The sequence below is a fragment of the Rhinoderma darwinii genome, chromosome 7 (genome assembly GCF_050947455.1).
Source record: "Rhinoderma darwinii isolate aRhiDar2 chromosome 7, aRhiDar2.hap1, whole genome shotgun sequence".
Classification (NCBI taxonomy): Eukaryota; Metazoa; Chordata; class Amphibia; order Anura; family Rhinodermatidae; genus Rhinoderma; species Rhinoderma darwinii.
This window is the reverse complement of record NC_134693.1, coordinates 41,570,263-41,592,808: the sequence shown is the minus strand read 5'-3', so window position 1 is coordinate 41,592,808 and position 22,546 is coordinate 41,570,263. Positions and strand designations below refer to the sequence as shown.

Below are 22,546 nucleotides of genomic sequence, written 5' to 3'. Positions count from 1 at the left end.
CCTGGTTTGTTGAGTTTATGTTAATTTTGTTTGTACCAGAACAGACAATCTAAATTATGATTGTATTACAAGGCATTTCCTCTATGCTTTGTAAGAAAAAGGATGATATCTGTAACCTATTTAGATCCAGAAATTTGCGTAGCCTAAGGCCCTGTTCACACAGAGTATTTTGACGAGTTTTTTTGCACGGAAACCGCTCCGCAAAACTCGTCAAAAACTGTCCGAAAATGCCTCCCATTGATTTCAATGGGAGGCGGAGGCGTTTTTTTACCGCGAGTGGAAAAACCGTCTCACGGTAAAAAGAAGCGACATGACCTATCTTGAGCCGGTTTCCGCCTCCAAAAGCCCATTTCAATCAGTGGGAGACGGAAAAAAAACGCCTCGACGCGTGTTTTGACACGTTTTTCTCAAACCACTGACGCCTGGAGCAGATTTTGCACGGCCGTGATTTTCAGGAAATCCGGCAGCGGACTGTCAGCCGCGAGCCGCCCGCAAATTGCGGGCCATGCACATGGCCGTGGCCATTATTTTCAATGAGCCTGGCCGTAATAAGGCATGCCCGTTCTTTCTGCGGTCCAGGCTCCCGGACCATGGTGTTAGCACTGTATGACAGCTGACATCCTGCACTAACGGCGAGTAACATTAAAGTTCTCTGATCCTGGCGCTTTAAATAATTAGATGCCGCGGTTAATAGTGACCGCGTGATTTAACCAGCTAGAAAGAGGGGGTGGCCTCCTTTGACAGTCCATCACACCCCTCTGCAACGTGATAACGATTTGCCGATGGTCATCATGGCAGCCCAAGGGCTTAATGTTGGCCCTCTGGTCTTCCTTCTTTCTTCTCCTGTTAAGCCCTGCCTATTTAACAGGAGTCGGTAAAAATGACAATATTCTACAACACATTTGTATTTCGATGTATTTTACGATCTGACGATCGCTGGTTAAAAATACTCTAGGGGGACTAATAAAACTAATTACATCAGACTACACCCGGAAGAGACGGACCTTGGCATCACAGAGCAGAAGAGGGTGTAGTTTGATGTAATCGGCACATGCGCAGTACAGCCAATTAGACTGGTGAACCGTGTCAATCAGAGAAAGATGGGAGGAAGGGACGGACTGGGGATAGAAGCCAGAGCGTTTTGGACCAACAGTGCCTCCCCGTTGCTCTAAAAAGCTAATTTACATATATTGAATAAAGTGATTTTCTCTGCAACGGAGGCACTAAGCTAAAAAAATTAAAAAAATGTTAGATTCAGCTGAGCCTACACTATATTACGCTGTTGCTAGTTTAATAGGTACATTTCTGGTGACAGACTCCCTTTAAGTCTGGATGATCATGAATTACAGCTCTAGTAGCTATGTCAGCTGCTATGAAGTCTGAAGGTTGGGTCCCCCATGCATATAGGGCAGGGGTCTCAAGCATGCAGCCCGCGGGCCGCATGCGGCCCCTGGGGCTGTCAGCTGCGGCCCGCGGGACACAGCCGCTAGTATAGGCTCTGCTCCGAGACTCTGGATTTCCCTGACATCGCTGTCCATATATGGACAGTGTGTGAGGGTCTTCCCCAGAGCGGAGTCCAGGGCAGAGCGCTAGTATCGGCTCTGCTGCGGGACTCTGTGCAATTCCCTCACATCGGTGTCCATGTTTGGACACACGATGTCTGGGCCTTCCCCAGAGCCCCGTGCAGAGCGCTAGTATAGGCTCTGCTCCGGGACTCTGTGGAATTCCCTGACATCGCTGTCCATATATCGACAGTGTGTCAGGGTCTTCCCCAGAGCGGAGTCCCGGGCAGAGCGCTAGTATCGGCTCTGCTCCGGGACTCTGGAATTCTGTGACATCGGTGTCCATGTTTGGACACACGATGTCTGGGGCTTCCCCAGAGCCGGAGCTCCGTTCAGAGCGCTAGTATAGGCTCTGCTCCGGGACTCTGTGGAATTCCCTGACATCACTGTCCATATATGGACAGTGTGTCAGGGTCGTCCCCAGAGCGGAGACCCGGGCAGAGCGCTAGTATAGGCTCTACTCTGGGACTCTGGGGAAGCCTCTGACATCGCTGTCCATATATCGACAATGATGTCAGGAACTTCCCCAGAGCAGGAGTCCCTGTGATGTCAGGAGCACAGCTGGAGTCCCAGGAAGAGCCTACTAGCGCTCTGCCCGGGACTCTAGCTCTGGGGTTGCCCCTGACATCTCTGTCCATATATGGACAGTGATGTCAGGAGCAGAGCTGGAATCCCAGGCAGAGTTCTAGAAGCGGCTATGCTCTGGGACTCCAGCTCTGGGCAAGCCCCTGAAATCACTGTCCATATATGGACACTGATGTTAATGGATTCCCCAGTGTTCCGGCGCAGAGCCTATACTAGTACTCTGCTCCGGGACTCCGGCTCTGGGGTTGCCCCTGATATCACATTCCGGTCCAGGAGGATCCCCTGACAACACTGCGTATGGACAGTGACGTCAGGGGCTCCAACAGTAGAGGAATCCCCAGCCAAAGCGTCGGCAATGCTCTGGCTGGGGATTCCACTCCTAGAGGGAGCCCCAATGGAGCGATGTACTTGGGGTGTGTGTGGCATTATCTGCAGAGGGCACTGTGGCAGCACCTGCAGAGGGCACTGTGGCAGCACCTGCAGAGGGCACTGTGGCAGCATCTACAGAGGGCACTGTGGCAGCATCTTCAGAGGGCACTGTGGCACCATCTACAGAGGGAACTGTGGCAGCATCTACAGAGGACACTGGCAGCATCTACAGAGGTCACTGTGGCAGCATCTACAGAGGGCACTGTGGCAGTATGTACAGAGGACACTGTGGCATTATCTAGGGGTTTGTTGCATTATCTACAGAGGGCACTGTGGCATTATCTAGGGGTGTGTTGCATTATCTACAGAGGGCACTGTTGCACTATCTATAAAGGGGCTGCCCAATCTTGGCATGTGTGTCTGCCAAACGCTGCTAACTGAGCCGCCGTACTGCGTTTAGCGACACTTAAACTGGTAAACTGGATTGTTGAAATAAGCATGTGGAGAAATATCTCAAATTTTAAACCTAGCGGTATTATTATAGTAATGTGGTATTGTTATTATAGTAATATAGTGTTATAGTAGTTCAAATAACTAATTGATTAACAATAATTTTGTATTGTATCAAATTTGAAAGCAATGCGGCCCGTCAACTTCCCATTTTTTCTATATTTACGTTGGAAATAATTACAGCTTTTTCTTGTTCTTTTTACTCAGGTAATGCAAGACAAGATTATCTGTCTGCCAAAGAGAATATATCCAACTCAAAATTCTTCCATCTACAATGCCTCTAGTGCCGTAGTTACTAATATGCCTCTTGCGGCTCCCAAGCCGACCGTTCCTTCTGGGACCGTGGAAATGAGGGGATTAAAGACAGATTTGGATCTCCAACAATACAGCTTCATTAATCAGATGTGTTATGAGCGTGCCCTTCATTGGTATGCAAAGTACTTCCCTTACCTGGTTCTCATCCACACTTTAATTTTTATGGTGTGTAGCAACTTTTGGTTTAAATTTCCTGGATCAAGTTCAAAAATTGAGCATTTTATTTCTATACTGGGGAAGTGTTTTGAGTCACCCTGGACAACCAGAGCCTTGTCTGAAGTATCTGGTGAGGAACCAGAGGAGAAGGACAACCGAAAAAATGCTTTTAACAAAATCATTGCCCCCCCTTCTGTTGTGGAGAGTCCTCTTGTTAAGACTCAGTCACTAAAATCCATACCTGAGAAGTTTGTGGTTGATAAAACCACAGCAGGAGCCCTGGATAAAAAAGAAGGAGAACAAGCTAAAGCATTGTTTGAGAAAGTAAAAAAATTTCGGCTCCATGTTGAAGAAGGAGATCTTCTTCACGCCATGTATGTACGCCAAACAATACTGAAAGTTCTTAAATTCCTCATTATTATCTGCTACAATAGTGCACTTGTCTCCAAAGTACAGTTTACTGTGGACTGTAATGTTGACATACAAGATATGACGGGATATAAAAACTTTTCCTGTAATCATACAATAGCGCACTTGTTTTCTAAATTGTCCTTTTGTTACTTGTGTTTTGTTGGAGTCTATGGACTTACGTGCCTTTATACTCTCTACTGGTTGTTCTACCGGTCCTTAAAGGAATATTCTTTTGAATATGTTCGTCAAGAAACTGGCATTGATGATATCCCTGATGTGAAAAATGACTTTGCCTTCATGTTTCACATGATAGATCAATATGACCCACTGTATTCAAAAAGATTTGCAGTATTTCTGTCCGAAGTAAGTGAAAATAAGCTGAAACAATTAAACTTAAATAATGAATGGACAGCTGATAAGCTGAGGCAACGGTTACAAACAAATGCTTACAACCGCCTGGAGATACAATTATTTATGCTCTCTGGTCTTCCCGATACTGTCTTTGAGATAACCGAGCTGCAGTCTTTAAAGCTGGAAATCATCAACAATGTTATGATACCGGCAACAATTGCTCAGCTTGATAACCTTCAAGAATTGTCCTTGTATCAGTGCACTGTAAAAATTCATACAGCAGCTCTGGCTTTTTTAAAAGAGAATCTAAAGATATTGAGAGTTAAGTTCGATGACGTTCGAGAGCTTCCACCATGGATGTACAGTTTGAGAAACCTTGAGGAACTGTACTTGATTGGCTCTTTGAGTCATGATATTTCCAAAAATATAAATCTTGAATCTTTCCGGGAGCTGAAGAGTCTAAAGATACTATTTATCAAGAGTAATTTATCGAAAATCCCTCAAGGAGCAGTTGATGTTTCTGGTCATCTTCAGAAATTATGTATCCATAATGATGGATCCAAGCTGGTAATGTTAAACAATCTAAAGAAAATGGTCAACTTGACAGAGTTGGAGCTTATACACTGTGACTTAGAGCGCATACCTCATGCGATTTTCAGTCTTTCATGTCTTCAAGAACTGGATCTGAAAGAAAATAATCTTAAATCTATTGAAGAAACACTTAGTTTCCAACATTTGCGTAAACTTACGATCTTAAAGTTATGGTACAACAGTATTACCTATATTCCAGAACACATAAAAAAACTTACAAGTTTGGAACGACTATATTTCAGTCACAACAAGATAGAAGTGCTTCCCTCTCACCTGTTCTTATGCCACAAACTTCGATACTTAGATTTATCTTATAATGATATTAGATTCATTCCTCCTGAGATTGGAGTTCTGCAAAGTATACAATATTTTTCAATTTCTTGCAACAAAGTGGAAAGTGTTCCAGATGAACTTTATTTCTGCAAGAAATTGAAGACCTTAAAAATTGGAAGGAATAACTTGAGCAATCTTTCACCAAAAATTGGGAACTTAGTTTTCCTTTCTTACCTGGATATTAAGGGTAATCATTTTGAAACGTTGCCACCAGAACTTGGAGATTGCAGGGCCTTGAAGAAAATTGGACTTGTTGTAGAAGACACTTTATTTGAGACACTTCCATCTGATATTAGAGAACAAATGAAATCTGAATAGTACAAAGCAGTCTGATGTCAGGATCTGCTACGGGACTGGAAGGGAAATCCAAAAACAGTACTGTTGTCAAGGCAGAGGGAATTGTTCTCTATTACTGGACCAAGTTTTTGTTTTTTCTTATCATGGCCCACTTATACTGGGCATTAATTCAATGTACATGTTGTTGGTGGCTATTTTTTAACCTTAAACAATATGGCATTAAAACAATTTATTGCAGGGCAATATACCTTTTTGTGGGACCTTTGTAGACTTTCATTTGGGTTTTCAAATGCTCAGGTACTGTCTGTAGATCTGAGAAACATTTATATTTTGTTAAAAAGTCATGTTACAATTACTTGTGGGGTTTTTTGTTACAGGGACCAAGCTACCATTACTTAGTTTATTAAGGTTAAATGTTTTGTATGAACAACTTAAATGACTATCTAAAAAGTGTTTCATGAATGTTAGTTTGTGCCTTATTGTATCGCATATGGGAAAAAAATGTGTTTTTGACTTTTTTTTAATTCTAGAATTCCATGCACTATAAAAATATTTTGAACATGGATAAGTTGCCTTTAATTTCTGCAGACTCACTATAAATTGGACTGTCGCAGATGTTATAACCTTTATATTTCCCCCAGTGATAAATTATTAGTGGATAAGCATGAGCTCAACGACTGTTGGTAAAATGGACGTAACGCCCTCATCTATTTCCCCAGTACTGCTTTTTATAAAACGTAGAAATGGGTTGCACTATGGGTAATAAGTAGAGGTGCTCTGGAATAAATACTCTTATATGTTATTTGTTTCACACTGATTATTTCATCAGATAATTCATGTATCAATAGTTGCAGTAAGAGATCTCCCGGAACGGTCTCACTGTTGCAAAATAAGCTATCGGGAAATGAATGGAAGGGCACATGTAGAACTATTTGTCATTTTGTCAACATAACAAGCAGCGGCATATGCACCCTTCCATTTATTTCTCGCTTCTGCGGCAGCGAGAAAAGATCGGGAGGGCCAACATGTCCTATAAGCCAATTTAGCTAAATCCATTATCTTTTAATGCAACTATTGAGATATATATATATATATATACATTATCTAATGAAATTCACAGTGTGAAACAAATAAAATATAAGAGCATCTATTGGACAGTGCTGAGTTATAATAAGCCCTAGCCAGTGTGGAACTCACTTGGTCAAAAGTATAGATCAGTGTTCCCCAAAAAGTGGCCACATCAGGCTATTTCCATGTGGCTCTTCAGCTGTTTGCAGCTCCAGATACTATTGTGCACTAATAGTACCAGGGATGTCATAGCATTACTGAATGTCGGTAATAGGTTTAAAACCATATCACTGGCAGCTAAAGGGGTTTTCCCACGAGGGACATTTATGACATATCCACAGTCATAAATGTCAGATAGATGCGGGTCCTACCCCTGGGATCCGCACTTATCTCTAGAACGGGGCCCCTAAACCCAGTTCTACCTCTTTGTGTTCCAGCTGATTTCCGACCATGAATGAGAAAACAACGTAGCTCGCTGAGCTACGCTGTTTCCGTAAGCCCCATAGAACTGAATGATAGTTACAGAAACAGCGTAGCTCACATGATACGCTGCTTCCGTAGCTGCCATTCACTACTATGGGAGTTATGGAAACTGTTTCCGTAACTCCCGACCATGTAATCAGGAAGTGGCCGAGAGGCAGCGTGGGCGCAAAAAGTTAGAACGGGGTTTAGTGGGCCCCATTCTAGAGATAGGTGCGGGTCCCAAAGGTGGGACCTGCATCTATCTGACATTTATGACATATCCTGTGGATATGTCCCTGATGGAAAACCCCTTTAACACCAGTGTAAGAGCCAAATCACTTGGTCATGCATTCAGTTATTTTTTCGCCTTTCAATATACCTTTTAGCTTAGTACCACCTGTCATAGCTAAAAGTGTCTCACAAGCTAGGGAAGATTGGGGACCTCCTGTGTAAATCGTAGGATTGGTTGGCCAGGTTAAAGATTTGCAGTGAATTCAGCTGTTTCACCTCCTGGAGAATCAGTACATTAAAGCTACATGCACACGTTGCATAATTTGATGCAGAAAATCTTCATCAAAACCGCAGGTAATTCCGCAGGAGAAATTCACACTTTAGGCTGGGTACCCACGGGTCAGATATGCTGCGTAAAAAGTGTGCAGCGTATCCGACCTGGAAACCGCAGCACATTCTGTCCAAAAAAACGCACCACATTGTTAAAATCGCAACTCAGGAAAAAATAAATAAATCATAATTACCCCGAACGCTCTCCTTCCCGCAGTCCTTCCTCCTGGGATGACGTTTCTTCCCATGTGACCGCTGCAGCCAATCACAGGCTGCAGCGTCACACGGCCTGCAACATCATTTTGGGAGGCTGGGCTACGCGCAGAGAATAGGGAGGGGGTAAGTAAGTATCGTAGTTTTGTTTTTAACCCAACGCTGCATTTCGCAGTGGAAATTCCATTCGGACGGAAGGTGTTGCAGGTTCCAGGTCGGATACGCTGCTCAGTTTTTACGCTGTGTATCCGACCAGTCGGAACCCTGCCATATAGTGTTTTTTAATGCATTTTTAGGTGCTGTTTTTACATTTTGATTTGAAAATAGGTGCAGTTTCTATCTTGCACATTTTGGTGCGTTTTTTTAAAAATAAACTTGTCAAATACATTTCTGAGACGGAAACGCACGATAAATTGACATGCTGCAGGTTTTAAAATACGCACCGCAGGTCCATTTAGGCGTGGAAAATTCTACAATTTGTAGATCAGAATACTTGAAATCTCATCTACTCTTCTGGTACTGTATTATGCTGCAGATTTGCTGCAGGTAAATCTGCACAGCAAATCTGCACATAATACGCATCATGTGCATGTGGCCTAAAGGGGTTTTCCAACCCCATGACATTTTTGACAAACAGCTGACAATGGTTTAAATTTTAAAAAAAGGAGTAATACTCACCTTACCTATCTTCTGTTACTCCAGCACCTTCACTTCCCTGGTCCCCTGCTGGTCTTTGTTTTTCCCGGCATCAGCATTAATGTGTCGTCTTGACATGTGACTGATGCAGCCAATCACTGGCCGCAGTGGTGATGTGAGTCGGCCCCAACATGGACTGTAGGCAAGCAAAGATGCGGGGCCTAAGGAGAATTTTAACATTAAATATATTTCAAGGTTTACAATTATTTACAGGTTTAGGGCACTTAGGGGACATCTCTGAATGTTGGACAAGCCCTTTCATCTCTGTATATTGTTCATGAAATAGCCTTGTGAAGATAGTTTTTTTTTAAACCGAAGCCTCTTTGCTAATCTCTTTGAGGGGGATGCACTAGGAAAAGTTTCATCAATTCAGTTTATAAATATTTTGAATTAACAAAAACTCTTCATAAGAAGAGACTTAACATATGCGGATCTTTCGCCATCTTTTAGCCGCTTTATTATTTCCAATTTCTAGGATTCTAGCACTTTTTTCTTACATAGACTTAATGTAAAAAGCTGTCATACCATGATAGAACTGGTGACGCTGATTCTTATTATTTTTACTATGCAGAATCTGTGTCTTCTCTCCAAGATCTCTAAGGGTAGGTGCACACGATAACGACAATTACGTCTGAAATTACGGAGCTGTTTTCAGGAGGCGTCCATTACGGACGTAATTTGGAGCTGTTCTTCATTGAAGTCAATGAAAAACGGCTCCAATTACGTCCCAAGAAGTGTCCTGCACTTCTTTGACAAGGATGTTATTTTACGCGCCGTCTTTTGACAGTGACGTGTACAATTACAGGTCGTTGGCACAGTACATCGGCAAACCCATTGAAATGAATGGGCAGATGTTTGCCGACGTATTTGAGCCGTGTTTTCAGGCGTAATTCGAGGCGTAAAACGCCTCCATTACGCCTGAAAATAGGTCGTGTGAACCCAGCCTTAGGGCATGTGCACACGACCTCTTTTCAGACGTAATGGAGGCGTTTTACGCCTCGAATTACGCCTGAAAACACGGCTCCAATACGTCGGCAAACATCTGCCTATTGCTTGCAATGGGTCTTACGATGTTCTGTGCAGACGAGCTGTGATTTTATGCGTCGCTGTCAAATTACGGCTCGTCAAAAGAAGTGCAGGACACTTCTTGCGACGTAATTGGAGCCGTTTTTCATTGACTCCAATGAAGAACAGCTCCAACTACGTCCGTAAAAGACGCCGCGAAAAACGCGTGCACTTGTAAAAACATCTGGAATTCTGGAGCTGTTTTCTCCTGAAAACAGCTCCGTAATTTCAGACGTATTTGGCGTTGTCGTGTGCACATACCCTTAGATTATTGGTAGCTGCAATTTCTCTTTTAACGTGTTTTACAACTAACTAAAGGCCACGTCTGGTCAACCATGTGCCATTCCGATGCTGCTATATTAAATTGGTCTTGAATGTATTGTATTAAATCGTGATATTTTAAGTTTCATTACTGCCATCCTCTACACGCCTAGTAATGGGCATGAGGTCCGTGCATTACACAACACCCCCCTAAAACCCTGCACTAGGCATAACACAATGTATCAGGTTTTCCCGGAGTGTTTTTTACACTGCTGTCTTTTTACAGTATAGCAGATAAAGGGCTTAGATAAAAGTACAATAATATTTTTTTTTTGCCTATTCCACGACATATCATTTATTAAATTGAAATTGTAATTTGGAGCAGTTATTATGAGCGGAATTAATTTCAATTAGATATTTAATTACTAACTTGATTTCCAAAAATGACTTCCCAGAGTATGCTATGCAATGTCCTACAAACAATAAAAAATGTATAGAAAAGGTGATGATTTAAAGGGGAAAACAAAAAAAATTCAAGTTTGTACACCAATAACTTTTTTTTATTGCTGGTAACAATGTTCATTTTCCAGTTATTTTTATGTAATACATATTGTATAATATAAGAACAAAGGACAACTTGAAGGAAATATGATGGTTTCCTCAATCAGTATTAATTATGGCTAGCTATGTATGAACAAGTTTTTCAAGAAATATGCTGTTTGGTTTTTGTTATCTATGTGCAATATGACCATCTTCAATACTTCACTGTAAGGATAACTATTATAGTACATACCATAATTGAAGCAGAACTGTACATTGAAGCAGTTTTAAGTTTGTAACATTTTCTTGATTTATAATACAACGTCTAACCATCTGTGCCTGTAACATACAGCATATTTGAGTATTATACATGTTACAAGGTAACTGTGGTGTATCCATACATACAAAATATAAAATAAATCTTTATTTGAAAGTTATTCTAAAAATGTGTAAGATTGTTATTCACTTGCTAATCATCAAATGCACTTTAAAGGGGTATTCCCAACTTAGATATTTTTTGTATATCCACAGGATATGCCATAAATGTCTTAGTTGTGAATACTCCTTTAAGTATACCTCCATTAAAAATGGGAAACTTCACAGTGCTCTTAGATCCTCATGTGCAGTACCTCTCTGAAGCATTTCCCTTCAATTATCAGCCAATTGTGTATGAGACCTTTCCGTACTAATTCACTACTAGGAAAATGAAGAAAAAATAGGAGGAATCCTCCAGCTCACCTTGGTACAGACCTGTGCTGTTTGCAGTGCTCGGATCCTCGTGTCGGCACACGGTATAAATGGAGAGAGAAAAACAGAAGTTGGATCCAGCGCTGGGTATAAATAGGAAACTTTTTCCAAGTTTTATTGAAAGTTGTAAAAGTAGAAAACAGCAGGGTATTTTCCTCCGTACAAGGGGTGATCAGGAAATCATGCCAAAATCATGCTGTTTTCTACTTATACAACTTTCAATAAAACTTGGAAAAAGTTTCCTTTTTATACCCAGCGCTGGATCCAACTTCTGTTTTTCTCTCACTAATAGGAAATTGTTATCATTGTCTACCATGTTACAGATGCAGTGGAGCTGCAGTCCGGTCACGGTCACTGTTTGAGCCTGCTAGCTCACATTACACATCCTCCCCTCCCATTCACATTTCAGAGAGAAAGAGACTGCCTGAGTAACTGTATTCACAGGACTTGATTACCCAGTATGCTCCCCCAATAGACAAGCAGGCAGGCAGCCTTTAATTCCCTTTATAGTTAAGATATTCAAGTCATTTTAGCTTTCTCTCTCCAGGGAGGAAGAAAATGGATGTATTTATCCAAGTCTCCTGTCCCATATTGAAATGAAGGCAGTGTGCAGCATGCAAGTGAATTAAACATTTTTTAATACTAGATGAAATACATGAAGTTACACACTGAGGTGCATTTCACTGGAGGTATGCTTTAAATAAAAATAATGCAGTGCTAGTGATTTAAAGGGCTTCCATCAAACTATCACCCTTTCTCTGAGACTATTTGTGAAGGTCTTTAGCAGACTCGGAGTCCAGTGGCTGAAACGATAATGCAGGGGGGTGCTAATAGCAAGAGTAGTGAAGTAACAGCCCAGGTACGGTACACAGATAAGTGGCAACAGGTAGTGTGATGCAGAGACATGGTGAGGAAACAATCCGAGTTCTGTACACAGATAAGTGGCAACAGGTAGTAGTGTGATGCAAAGACGTGGTGAGGAAACAATCCAAGTTCTGTACACAGATAAGTGGCAACAGGTTGTAGCGTGATGCAGGGGCTTGTTAGGAAACAATCAAAGTTCGGTACACAAATGAGCAATAACAGTTTGTTGAGAGGTGGCAAAGAACTAGACTACAGACAGGAAGCTCAAATGTCTGTCAAGGAGAAAGTGCCAGGTCCAGACATAAATAGGAGGCCAAAAGGGTGAGACTAATTAGTCAATCAAGGCAGGAAATATCAAGAGGCAAGAATCAAGACAAACTAGACAACAGATTCGGCAGCAAAGCTGACCAGCCTTTCAAATGGCTCAACAGAAAGAGCTGCTGCCTGGGACACAGGAGTCTCTGGGTTTGAATCCTGATACCATCAAATCACAGAGACATCACCAATCAGGTGTAATCTTGAGAGACACCCTGGCAGCTGATGAACAAGGCATTGTAGTGAAAATTTTAATGTTTTTGTTGTCGTGGCTCATGGCACAATACTGGTTATGCATTTCAGATTATTGTCCTGCTCATGAGGATTAGAATTATTGTTGGCAGTGCACAGTCTATAGACCACATGGACTTAATCTTCAATATTTTAGTGCTTGGACACATGAGCATGAAATGTGTGTAAAACCAGGTTTATCGTTCAAATTTAATATTTGGCTACACAACAGTGAATGCACTGCGTGTTCTGACATCTTTCTTTCATAGTCAGCATTAACTTTTTCAGCAATTTGTGCTACAGTAGCTCTCCTGTGGGATCAGACCAGACGGGCTAGTCTTTACTGCCCACATGCATCAATGAGCCTTGGGTGCCCATGCTCCTGTCGCTGGTTAACCAGTTGTCTTTCCTTGGACCATTGGTTGGTGTTAACCACTACATACCAGGAACACCCCGCAAGACCTGCCATTTTGGCATCACAATTTGGCCCTTGTCAAAGTTGCTTATATCCTTACGCTTGGCCATTTTTCCTGCTTCCAACACATCAACTTCAAGAACAGACTGTTTACTTGCTAACTAATATATCCCACCCCTACGGGTCCCATTGTAATGAGATAATTCATGTTATCCACTTTACCTGTCAGTGGTTTTAATCTTATGGCTGATCAGTGTATAGTACACTGCTGCATAAGAGAAGCCATTGTAATAAATTGCTCTCAATGCAAGTTTTAATGTAATGGTGGATGTATACAATATATATATATATATATATATATATATATATATATACTACCGTTCAAAAGTTTAGGGTCACTTAGAAATTTCCTTATTTTTGAAAGAAAAGCACAGTATTTTTCAATGAGGATTACATTAAATTAATCAGAAATACACTCTATACATTGTTAATGTGCTAAATGACTATTCTAGCTGCAAACGTCTGGTTTTTAATGCAATATCTACATAGGTGTATAGAGGCCCATTTCCAGCAACCATCACTCCAGTGTTCTAATGGTACATTGTGTTTGTTAACTGTGTTAGAAGGCTAATGGATGATTAGAAAACACTTGAAAACCCTTGTGCAATTATGTTAGCACCGCTGTAAACAGTTTTGCTGTTTAGAGGAGCTATAAAACTGACCTTCCTTTGAGCTAGTTGAAAATCTGGAGCATTACATTTGTGGGTTCGATTAAACTCTCAAAATGGCTAGAAAAAGAGAGCTTTCATGTGAAACTCGACAGTCTGTTCTTGTTCTTAGAAATGAAGGCTATTCCATGCGAGAAATTGCCAAGAAACTGAAGATTTCCTACAACGGTGTGTACTACTCCCTTCAGAGGACAGCACACACAGGCTTTAACCAGAGTAGAAAGAGAAGTGGGAGACCCCGCTGCACAACTGAGCAACAAGACAAGTACATTAGAGTCTCTAGTTTGAGAAATAGACGCCTCACAGGTCCTCAACTGGCAGCTTCATTAAATAGTACCCGCAAAACGCCAGTGTCAACGTCTACAGTGAAGAGGCGACTCCGGGATGCTGGCCTTCAGGGCAGAGTGGCAAAGAAAAAGCCATATCTGAGACAGGCTAATAAAAGGAAAAGATTAATATGGGCAAAAGCACACAGACATTGGACAGAGGAAGATTGGAAAAAAGTGTTATGGACAGACGAATCGAAGTTTGAGGTGTTTGGATCACACAGAAGAACATTTGTGAGACGCAGAACAGCTGAAAAGATGCTGGAAGAGTGTCTGACGCCATCTGTCAAGCATGGTGGAGGTAATGTGATGGTCTGGGGTTGCTTTGGTGCTGGTAAAGTGGGAGATTTGTACAAGGTAAAAGGGATTTTGAATAAGGAAGGCTATCACTCCATTTTGCAACGCCATGCCATACCCTGTGGACAGCGCTTGATTGGAGCCAATTTCATCCTACAACAGGACAATGACCCAAAGCACACCTCTTAAATTATGCAAGAACTATTTAGGGAAGAAGCAGGCAGCTGGTATTCTATCTGTAATGGAGTGGCCAGCGCAGTCACCAGATCTCAACCCCATAGAGCTGTTGTGGGAGCAGCTTGACCGTATGGTAAGCAAGAAGTGCCCATCAAGCCAATCCAACTTGTAAGAGGGGCTTATGGAAGCATGGGGTGAAATTTCTCCCGATTACCTCAGCAAATTAACAGCTAGAATGCCAAAGGTCTGCAATGCTGTAATTGCTGCAAATGGAGCATTCTTTGACGAAAGCAAAGTTTGAAGGAGAAAATTATTATTTCAAATAAAAATCATTATTTCTAACCTTGTCAATGTCTTGACTATATTTTCTAGTCATTTTGCAACTCATTTGATAAATATAAGTGTGAGTTTTCATGGAAAACACAAAATTGTCTGGGTGACCCCAAACTTTTGAACGGTAGTGTATATACCCCTTTACATATGTTTATGTTGTGAAGGATGGTTTATTTGCTTATATTCTCTATAAAATTACATTGTGAATTATCAAGCAGGATGCCGAATTACTAAGATATGTATTATGTGAAAGTGATTATAATAATGTTTCAATGATTTAGTTTCATACAGCAGCCATCTTGTCTGGAGTTCCCATCTTGGTTCTTTTGTAGTGAATAGGAAAGTCACTGTTCCTTTAATACAAGTAATGTTGATTTCGTATGTTTTATCTTTGACCTTGGCTCCCATACGAAGTTTGCAGAGAAGGAACAGGGAGTGAGAAGGGAGGGCCGAAATATGCGTGTGGGAAGGTCTCCCCCATCTCCACGGGAACATTCTGCCCAAGAGAGATAAGGCCACCTGCAAGCCTAATGTGCGAAGAATTATAATGATGTATCTGGGATGTATCTTATTGTGTGCTTTTTACTGATTAACAAATATTGTCACATTGTCTCTGATTGGTTAACCTCAAGCCTACACCCCTTCTGAATGATATTATTATAGTTTGAGTTTGGAAATAAACCTTCAGAGGAGTATTTTGAGCATACCAGCAGCGTCTGTGTGTTTTCTTCTCCTCTCTCGATATATATCGGTGAAATATCCTAATTAGGATACTGAATAATGGGGCCTGGCCTGAGAGTCTGTTTGGACTCGTATAAATTTCAGTCTAATATATTTTGAGCCATTTCCACGACAATGTCACCCACATTCCTCTGTATCAGTAAATAAAAGCCTTCACATGAGTTTTTGGGTTCCAGACAACCCTTTGTAAGATACCCTATTAGGACATTTTGAGGCAGTAGAATGAGATCTACTAATTGGCACCTCTACCTCCATTTGCCAGAATAGACACCCGCTGGTAATAACATTTCATGCTCTGACGCGTCCAATTAAGTGAATGGCTCATTAATTAGAATAAACACGCTTTTATGTTGCATCGCTGCAGGGTAAAAGCGTATAAGGCAGCAGTTTCTCCTGCCTATAACCAGTGGCGGATTAAGTGGACCATAGGCCCTGGGCTGTTACCTAAACATGGGCCCCCCTTCTCCACTGCCATGCCGTAACTATTGTTAACACTACCTTTTTGTGAAAGCATTAACATATGGTTGTTACGATTCCCCTTGTCAAAGGGCTGTGTCCCTACATACTGACAGTCTCCAGCCATCACTGACAGTATCACACTGTGTAGGGACACATCCTCCTGACAAGGGCTGTTGAATCTACATCAAAAACCTTAGCCAAAAACATCGCAAAAACGTTTAAAACGAGTGCCGCAGGCTTTTTTTTTGCCTCCCATTGATTTCAATGGGAGGTCAGAAGCGGAAACCACTCAAAGAAAGAGACTAAAAGCCGCCCAGGGAAATAAATGCCTCTGCCTCCCATTGAAATCAATGGTGTGTGAGTTGGGCCTTTTTTGGCGCTGATTTTGACGCGGTTTCTTGCATCCAAATCAGAGCCAAAAAATTCTGTGTGAACTGACTATTAAGATTAGGGAGGTTTATGAATACTGGTGCAAAGGTAAAATGAAGATGTCCATGGCAACCAATAAGATACATGGTTCCATTTCCAAAAAGATAATAGATGTATAGTAATATGGTTGGTGGAAATGGGTTATACAACTGTTGTTATGTGTCTAAAAATCTCTCCAAATGTCTGGTGATTGGGGACAAAAATAAAATGCCATTACTTCTAGTGCAGTCGCTGAAATATTCTGTAACAATAATAATATATTTGGGTGTCTATATCTTCTAAAGCAGTGATCCCCAATCACCGGGCCACGGACCAATATCGGGCCGTTTCATCCCAGGAGGCCGCTGCAGCCTGTGATTGGCTGCAGCAGTGGTCACATGGGATGCAACGTCATCCCAGGAGACCGGCCCTCTGACGTCATCCAGGTCGGCCTCCTGGGATGGCGTTTCATCCCATGTGACCGCTGCTACAGCCTGTGATTGGCTGTAGCAGTGGTCACATGGGATGCAACGTCATCCCAGGAGGCCGGCCCTCTGACGTAATTCAGGAGGCCGGTCTGGAGGAAGAAAAACAATCTTCTAGGTAAGTATAAATTTTATTATTTTTTTAATTGCGTTTTTTGCAGCAGAATCGCTGCAATTCCGCCGCAATATAAGCAAAAACTGTTATTTTAATTCAATGGGGAAAACCCGCGACAAATAAGCAGTGTTTACGCAAATACAATTGACATGTTGTGGAATAAAACTCTGCGCTGCATGTCAATTTCTGAGTGTTTTTTCCACTCACTATTTACGCAGCGTGTGGATGAATTTTGTTCTGTCTCATCCACTCTGCTACTGTATTATGTTGTGGATTTTCCGCAACGAATCCCATTGCGAAAAATCCACAGTATTTACGCAACGTGTGAACTGACCCTGAGAACGTTTTTATTTCATTTCCATTTAATTGCAGTCTGCAGGGTGTTTTGTAATGCACGTTTATCACCCCCCCCCCCGCCCCACCATCCACCCCTCTGTGGAAGAATTGTCTTGCATGAAACCGGTCTTTGGTTCTAAAAAGATTGGGGCCGCTGTTGTAAAGTACATCTGCACCAACAATATTCTCCTAAAGAGTAAACTTTTTGGCCACCAGCAATGGTTGGTGGAGTAGGGTTGGCAGCGGGCTGTGCTGTCTGCTACTTCCACTGTCCAGCAGAATTTAACAGCAGGAGAACCCTGAGGAGTGAAGGTATTTCCAGTCCGTTTTCAACTAAGTAAACCAATAAAATTGGGTACATGCCCTTGTTTAAAGTACAGCCATCTTCTGAAATGCGTGCTTAAAGGGGTTTTCCCATGAAATACATTTATGACATATCCACAGGATATGTCATAAATGTCAGATAGATGCAGGTCCCACCTCTGGGACCCGCACCTATCCCTAGAACGGGGCCCTTTAAACCCCGTTCTAGCTTTGATCTCGCTGACTCCCGGTCACTTCCTGGTTATATGGTCGCGAGTTGCATAAACAGCGTAGCTCGCTGAGCTATGCTGTTTACGTAACTTGCGACCATATAACCTTTTTCTTGGTCGGAATTCACCTCATTCAGCCACAACACAGAGTGGCTGAACAGGTTTTAGGGGGCCCCGTTCTGGAGATAGGTGCGGGTCCCAGTGGTGGGAGCCGCATCTATCTGACATTTATGACATATCCCGTGAATATGTCATAAATGTCCCTCGTGGGAAAATCCCTTTAAATTATACATATATTTTTACAATGTAAGGCCCCATGCACACGACCGTAAAAATCGTCTGTAATTACGGTCCGCAATTACGGACCCATTCACTTCTATTGAACACGGACACCTTCCCATATATTTGCGGGAAGGTATCCAGGCCATAGAAAGCCTCCGCAACAGATACTGTAGGATACGTCCTATCTTTTGCTTTTTACAATCCGTGCTGCCATACTTTGTATGGGAGCACGGGCAAAAAATGCGGATGGCTGTCCGCGGCTGCCAGTAGCCAGCCGTGCCCATAATCGCAGACCGTGATTATGGGCACGGCCGTGGGCATGAGGCCTTAGGCCCCATGCACATGACAGTAAAAATCATCCGTAATTGTGGACCGTAATTAAGGTCCGCAATTACGGACCCATTCACTTCTAGTGACCATGGACACCTTCCCGTATATTTGCGGGAACGTGTCCGGTCCGCAGAAAGCCTCTGCAAAAGATAGGACATGTCCTATCTTTTGCTTTTTACGGTCCGTGCTCCCATACACAACGGCTAATCCGCATAAATTTCCTGCCCATTTTAGGCAGAGCCGCAACAGAATCTGCAACGCAGATTATATGCGGCATTGATGCGGACAGTGGCGGCAGAAGCACGCCACGTCTGGCCATGCCCTTAGAAGTGTGTAACGTGTCACCAGTATTACACGTTCTTCTGGAAATATGGCCAGCACGGAATGCATTGGAAGGCCTGCTAGATAATCCCCACATGGTGGAGTCATTCTTTAGTAAGATTATTTCACTTATTGTGAAAAGAAGCTGGGACAACCTTTCATTCTGTGATAAATAGGATGGTTGTAACAGTTAACGTGTTGAATCATGGTAACTGTAGTATAAATTATATATAAATTATACCCTGTTCTAAATTGTTCCCTCACCTGAAAGACGTTTCCTTCCTGCAAAGGAATAACATGTAGTTATAAGAAGAATATTACGGAACACCTTATACTATTATGTGTAATTCAGATGAGATAATACAGGGGTTTTAATAACGTAAATTCAATTTGAACACAATGGGCCTCAATACAGCAGCTCAGATACAAAAAGCTTTGCAGGAAAGACATTTTATGCCTCACAGTTTTGCCATGTGTTCATCAAAAGCATATAAGTATATATAGCAATATAACAAATAACTAAAAGCTTCCACATATAAAAAGTCAATCATAAGACGAAGTACAGAAAATCTGGACAGCTAAGGAAACAAAATTATATACAAAGGGCGTGCTCCCTGTCATACTAAAGGGGGTGCAACTGATTCTAATGGCTTGAGCACCCGAAGCTTCCACCTTGATCCCAAACCTATACATTTGTACACTGTATGACTGTATTATTTGGACACCAGTGGCATAAAAGCCATAGAGTAAGACCATGCCACTGCTATGCGGCCCGTAGTGAGAAGGGGGCCGGTTCTGAACTTCTCCTGCCTACCGACATAGAGCCAAAGCATTTTTCTGCATCCACCACTGGAGGGAGCTCAGTGCATAGAGATTTTTACATTTTCCAAAAGTAGCTGTAAAAATTCATAAGCACTGAGCTCCCCCTAGTGGTGGCTGCAGGCAGACGGTTTTATCATGTTCTTTGTTAAAAGGATTTAGAGCTTTATGGGAAAGATTTAACAATATATTTGTACCAGTTTTCTGATGTAAATACATTAAAAAATATGGTATTCATTATATTTATGAAGCATCTGTACCACTTTTTCCACCATATGAGTCGGGTAAATTTGGCTTCAAAGTCATGTGGAGCGCAACTTGTTTATTAAAAATATTTTTACTTAGAAAAGTGTTGGAAAATGTCAGACCTGGCATTTTTAGAAAAAGCCATGTTACGAAAAGCAGTTGTGGACCCACTGGGCTACTCCACCAGATTGGCTTGGGGTCACCTCTAAGGGTGTTATCTTAGCTTCCCCGGCCTTCACACTTAAACCCCTACACAGGGATCTGCTATTCGTTGCGGGGAGGCTACCAGGTTGCTACCTCTTGAGGTATCCCCGGTGGAGTAGCTGCTGGCCCAGCAGACCAGGAACAGGCCCTGGCATATGTTACCTTGATGGATGGAAGCTTCAGGCTTGTCATCGACAGTAGGAGGCAGACTGACAGCAGTCAGCTGGAGGGAAACTGATAGTGGATCGCTGGACACTGATGGCTAGTGGATGATTGGATACTGGCAGGAAGCGGATAGCTGGGCACAGGCAGGTAGCGGGTAGCTGGCGTTGGCTGATGCTAGGTAGCTGGACACCGGCAGACAGCGGATAACTGGATACAGGCTGACAACAGACAGCAATAGCAGACTGGATACAGGCTGGTATTGGAAAACTGGATACAGGCTTACAATAAACAGCAACAGCGGACTAGATACAGTTTGACAACAGATAGCAATAGTGGACTGGAATTAGATGCACACAGAAACCTTTGCAGGATACATCTCTATGTTGTTACAATGTTGCTCAGGCACCAGGTCGATAGTGGAGGTGCCTTAAAAAGTCCTGGGGGCACCAGGGATTGTATAATAGAATTTTGAATTATGCACGTGCTGGTCCTTTATTGCAGCCGCCAGCAGATGAAAACAGCAGACACCAGCAGCCTGGGAGAGAGGCTGCACCAGGCATGCCAGAGAAGGTACGAGACCCGAGGGCGGAGACTGCCAGCAGGAGCAGGATCTGCCGCCAGCATCACAAGCCAGATTCATCAACAGGGTGCGCACCAGATTTATAAATCTGTTACATGATGCCCAGGGGAGAGATACTGGCGCTGATTCCCATTAAAGGAATGGGAGCCAATAAAGAGGCTAATCCATGGTGATTCCAACACAGAAAGAGCGTCAGAATCAGCGTGCAAAAACACGCTGTAGGAACAAGGCCTAACTGGGGCTAATATGTCAGCCCAAGTTACAGGGGGAAATCAGCAATAAAAGAAAACATAATGTAATGTCAAAATATCTACCAAAGGTCTCTTATACCCTTATAGGGGGCACAATGTGTAATTATAAAATAAATAAAAAATCAATGAAAAACTACAAAAAAGAATGCCACCGCGAGCCCAAACAAAAGCTGTAGCCTTAGGCTGGGTTCACACGACCATGTTACGTCCGTAATGTACGGAACGTATTTCGGCCGGAAGACCCGGACCGAACACACTGCAGGGGGCCGGGCTCCTAGCATCATAGTTATGTACGATGCTAGGAGTCCCTGCCTCTGCGTGGAACTACTGTCCCGTACTGAAAACATGATTACAGTACGGGACAGTTGTCCTGCAGTGAGGCAGGGACTCCTAGCGTCGTACATAACTATGATGCTAGGAGCCCGGCCCCCTGCAGTGTGTTCGGTCCGGGTCTTCCGGCCGAAATATGTTCCGTACATTACGGACGTAACATGGTCGTGTGAACCCAGCCTTACCCCCAAAGACCCACACTATATATCCCCTATGTAAATATGACCAGAAGGGAAAGGGAGGAACAAATTGAAAATTTATGTTAGTGGCACTATTAAAATAAAAATATATTTATTTAAACTTCTTTGCTTAATTGTTTTTTTACATTTTCCCCTGATAACACTTAAAAAATATTGATATATAAAAGCCATAAAAAATAGAAAAATAAAGCCCAATGTATTAGTGAAAAAAAGATACAAACATTATTTAAATAAAAGAACAAGAAAAATCGTTATAACTTGCAAACCCGCATGTTCTAAAAAAAACACCAAAACTGTGCCTGATCAGGGGAAAATGGCCTGGTATAAAATGGTTAATATTCTTCTCATTTACAGTAGTGGGTACACTATTCCCATTTATATCACCCATATATTACTGGTATTATTGATTTCCAGATGAATTTATTTAATGTTTAAATATGAAAATACATAATGTTCAACAAGATAACCTTGACCACTATTTCTTTTGTCTCAAGGCAGACAGATCTCTGCAGAGTCCTCTACCACCCTTCCTTTTAAGATTCCCCAGGAGACTTGAAAATAATGTGAAGGCCAATGCCACAAAGACACATTTCCTGTCTCAAAAAGAGAGGACGACGGTAAAAGTTCATTCACTGTGTCATGCTAGCATTAAAGTCAATCTTTAAATGGACCTGCAGGAATTCCCTCAATTATATTCAGAACTATAATCATCATTTTGCTGAGACATGTGAACACCGCCATTGCCATGTTTGTTGCATAACAGCTGATAGGCATCCAAAATACAGGCAACGGAAAGGAATGTTAGAATGATCCATGTAAATACTTCCTACCGTTTTATGTCTACAGCACCTATGCAAACCTATGTGTCTTCATGGTAACAAACAGCAAACAAACCCTGTGTAGTCTGATCCAGCATATGCTCTTCCATCTGTTCCCTACTTTTTGCTAACTTACATTTGGCA

General features: G+C 42.2%; 1 protein-coding gene across 1 annotated transcript in view; it reads left to right on the top strand.

Annotated features, from left to right (window-relative positions):
* Positions 1–9,426, top strand: part of LRRC8C (leucine rich repeat containing 8 VRAC subunit C) — a 47,813-nt gene extending 38,387 nt beyond the window's left edge. Inside the window, exon 3 of the mRNA XM_075833245.1 lies at positions 3,234–9,426. Within this exon, the coding sequence (XP_075689360.1) occupies positions 3,234–5,501 (2,268 nt within the window). The 3' untranslated portion in view covers positions 5,502–9,426. The remainder of the gene's footprint in view (positions 1–3,233) is intronic.
* Positions 9,427–22,546: the final 13,120 nt, after the last annotated feature.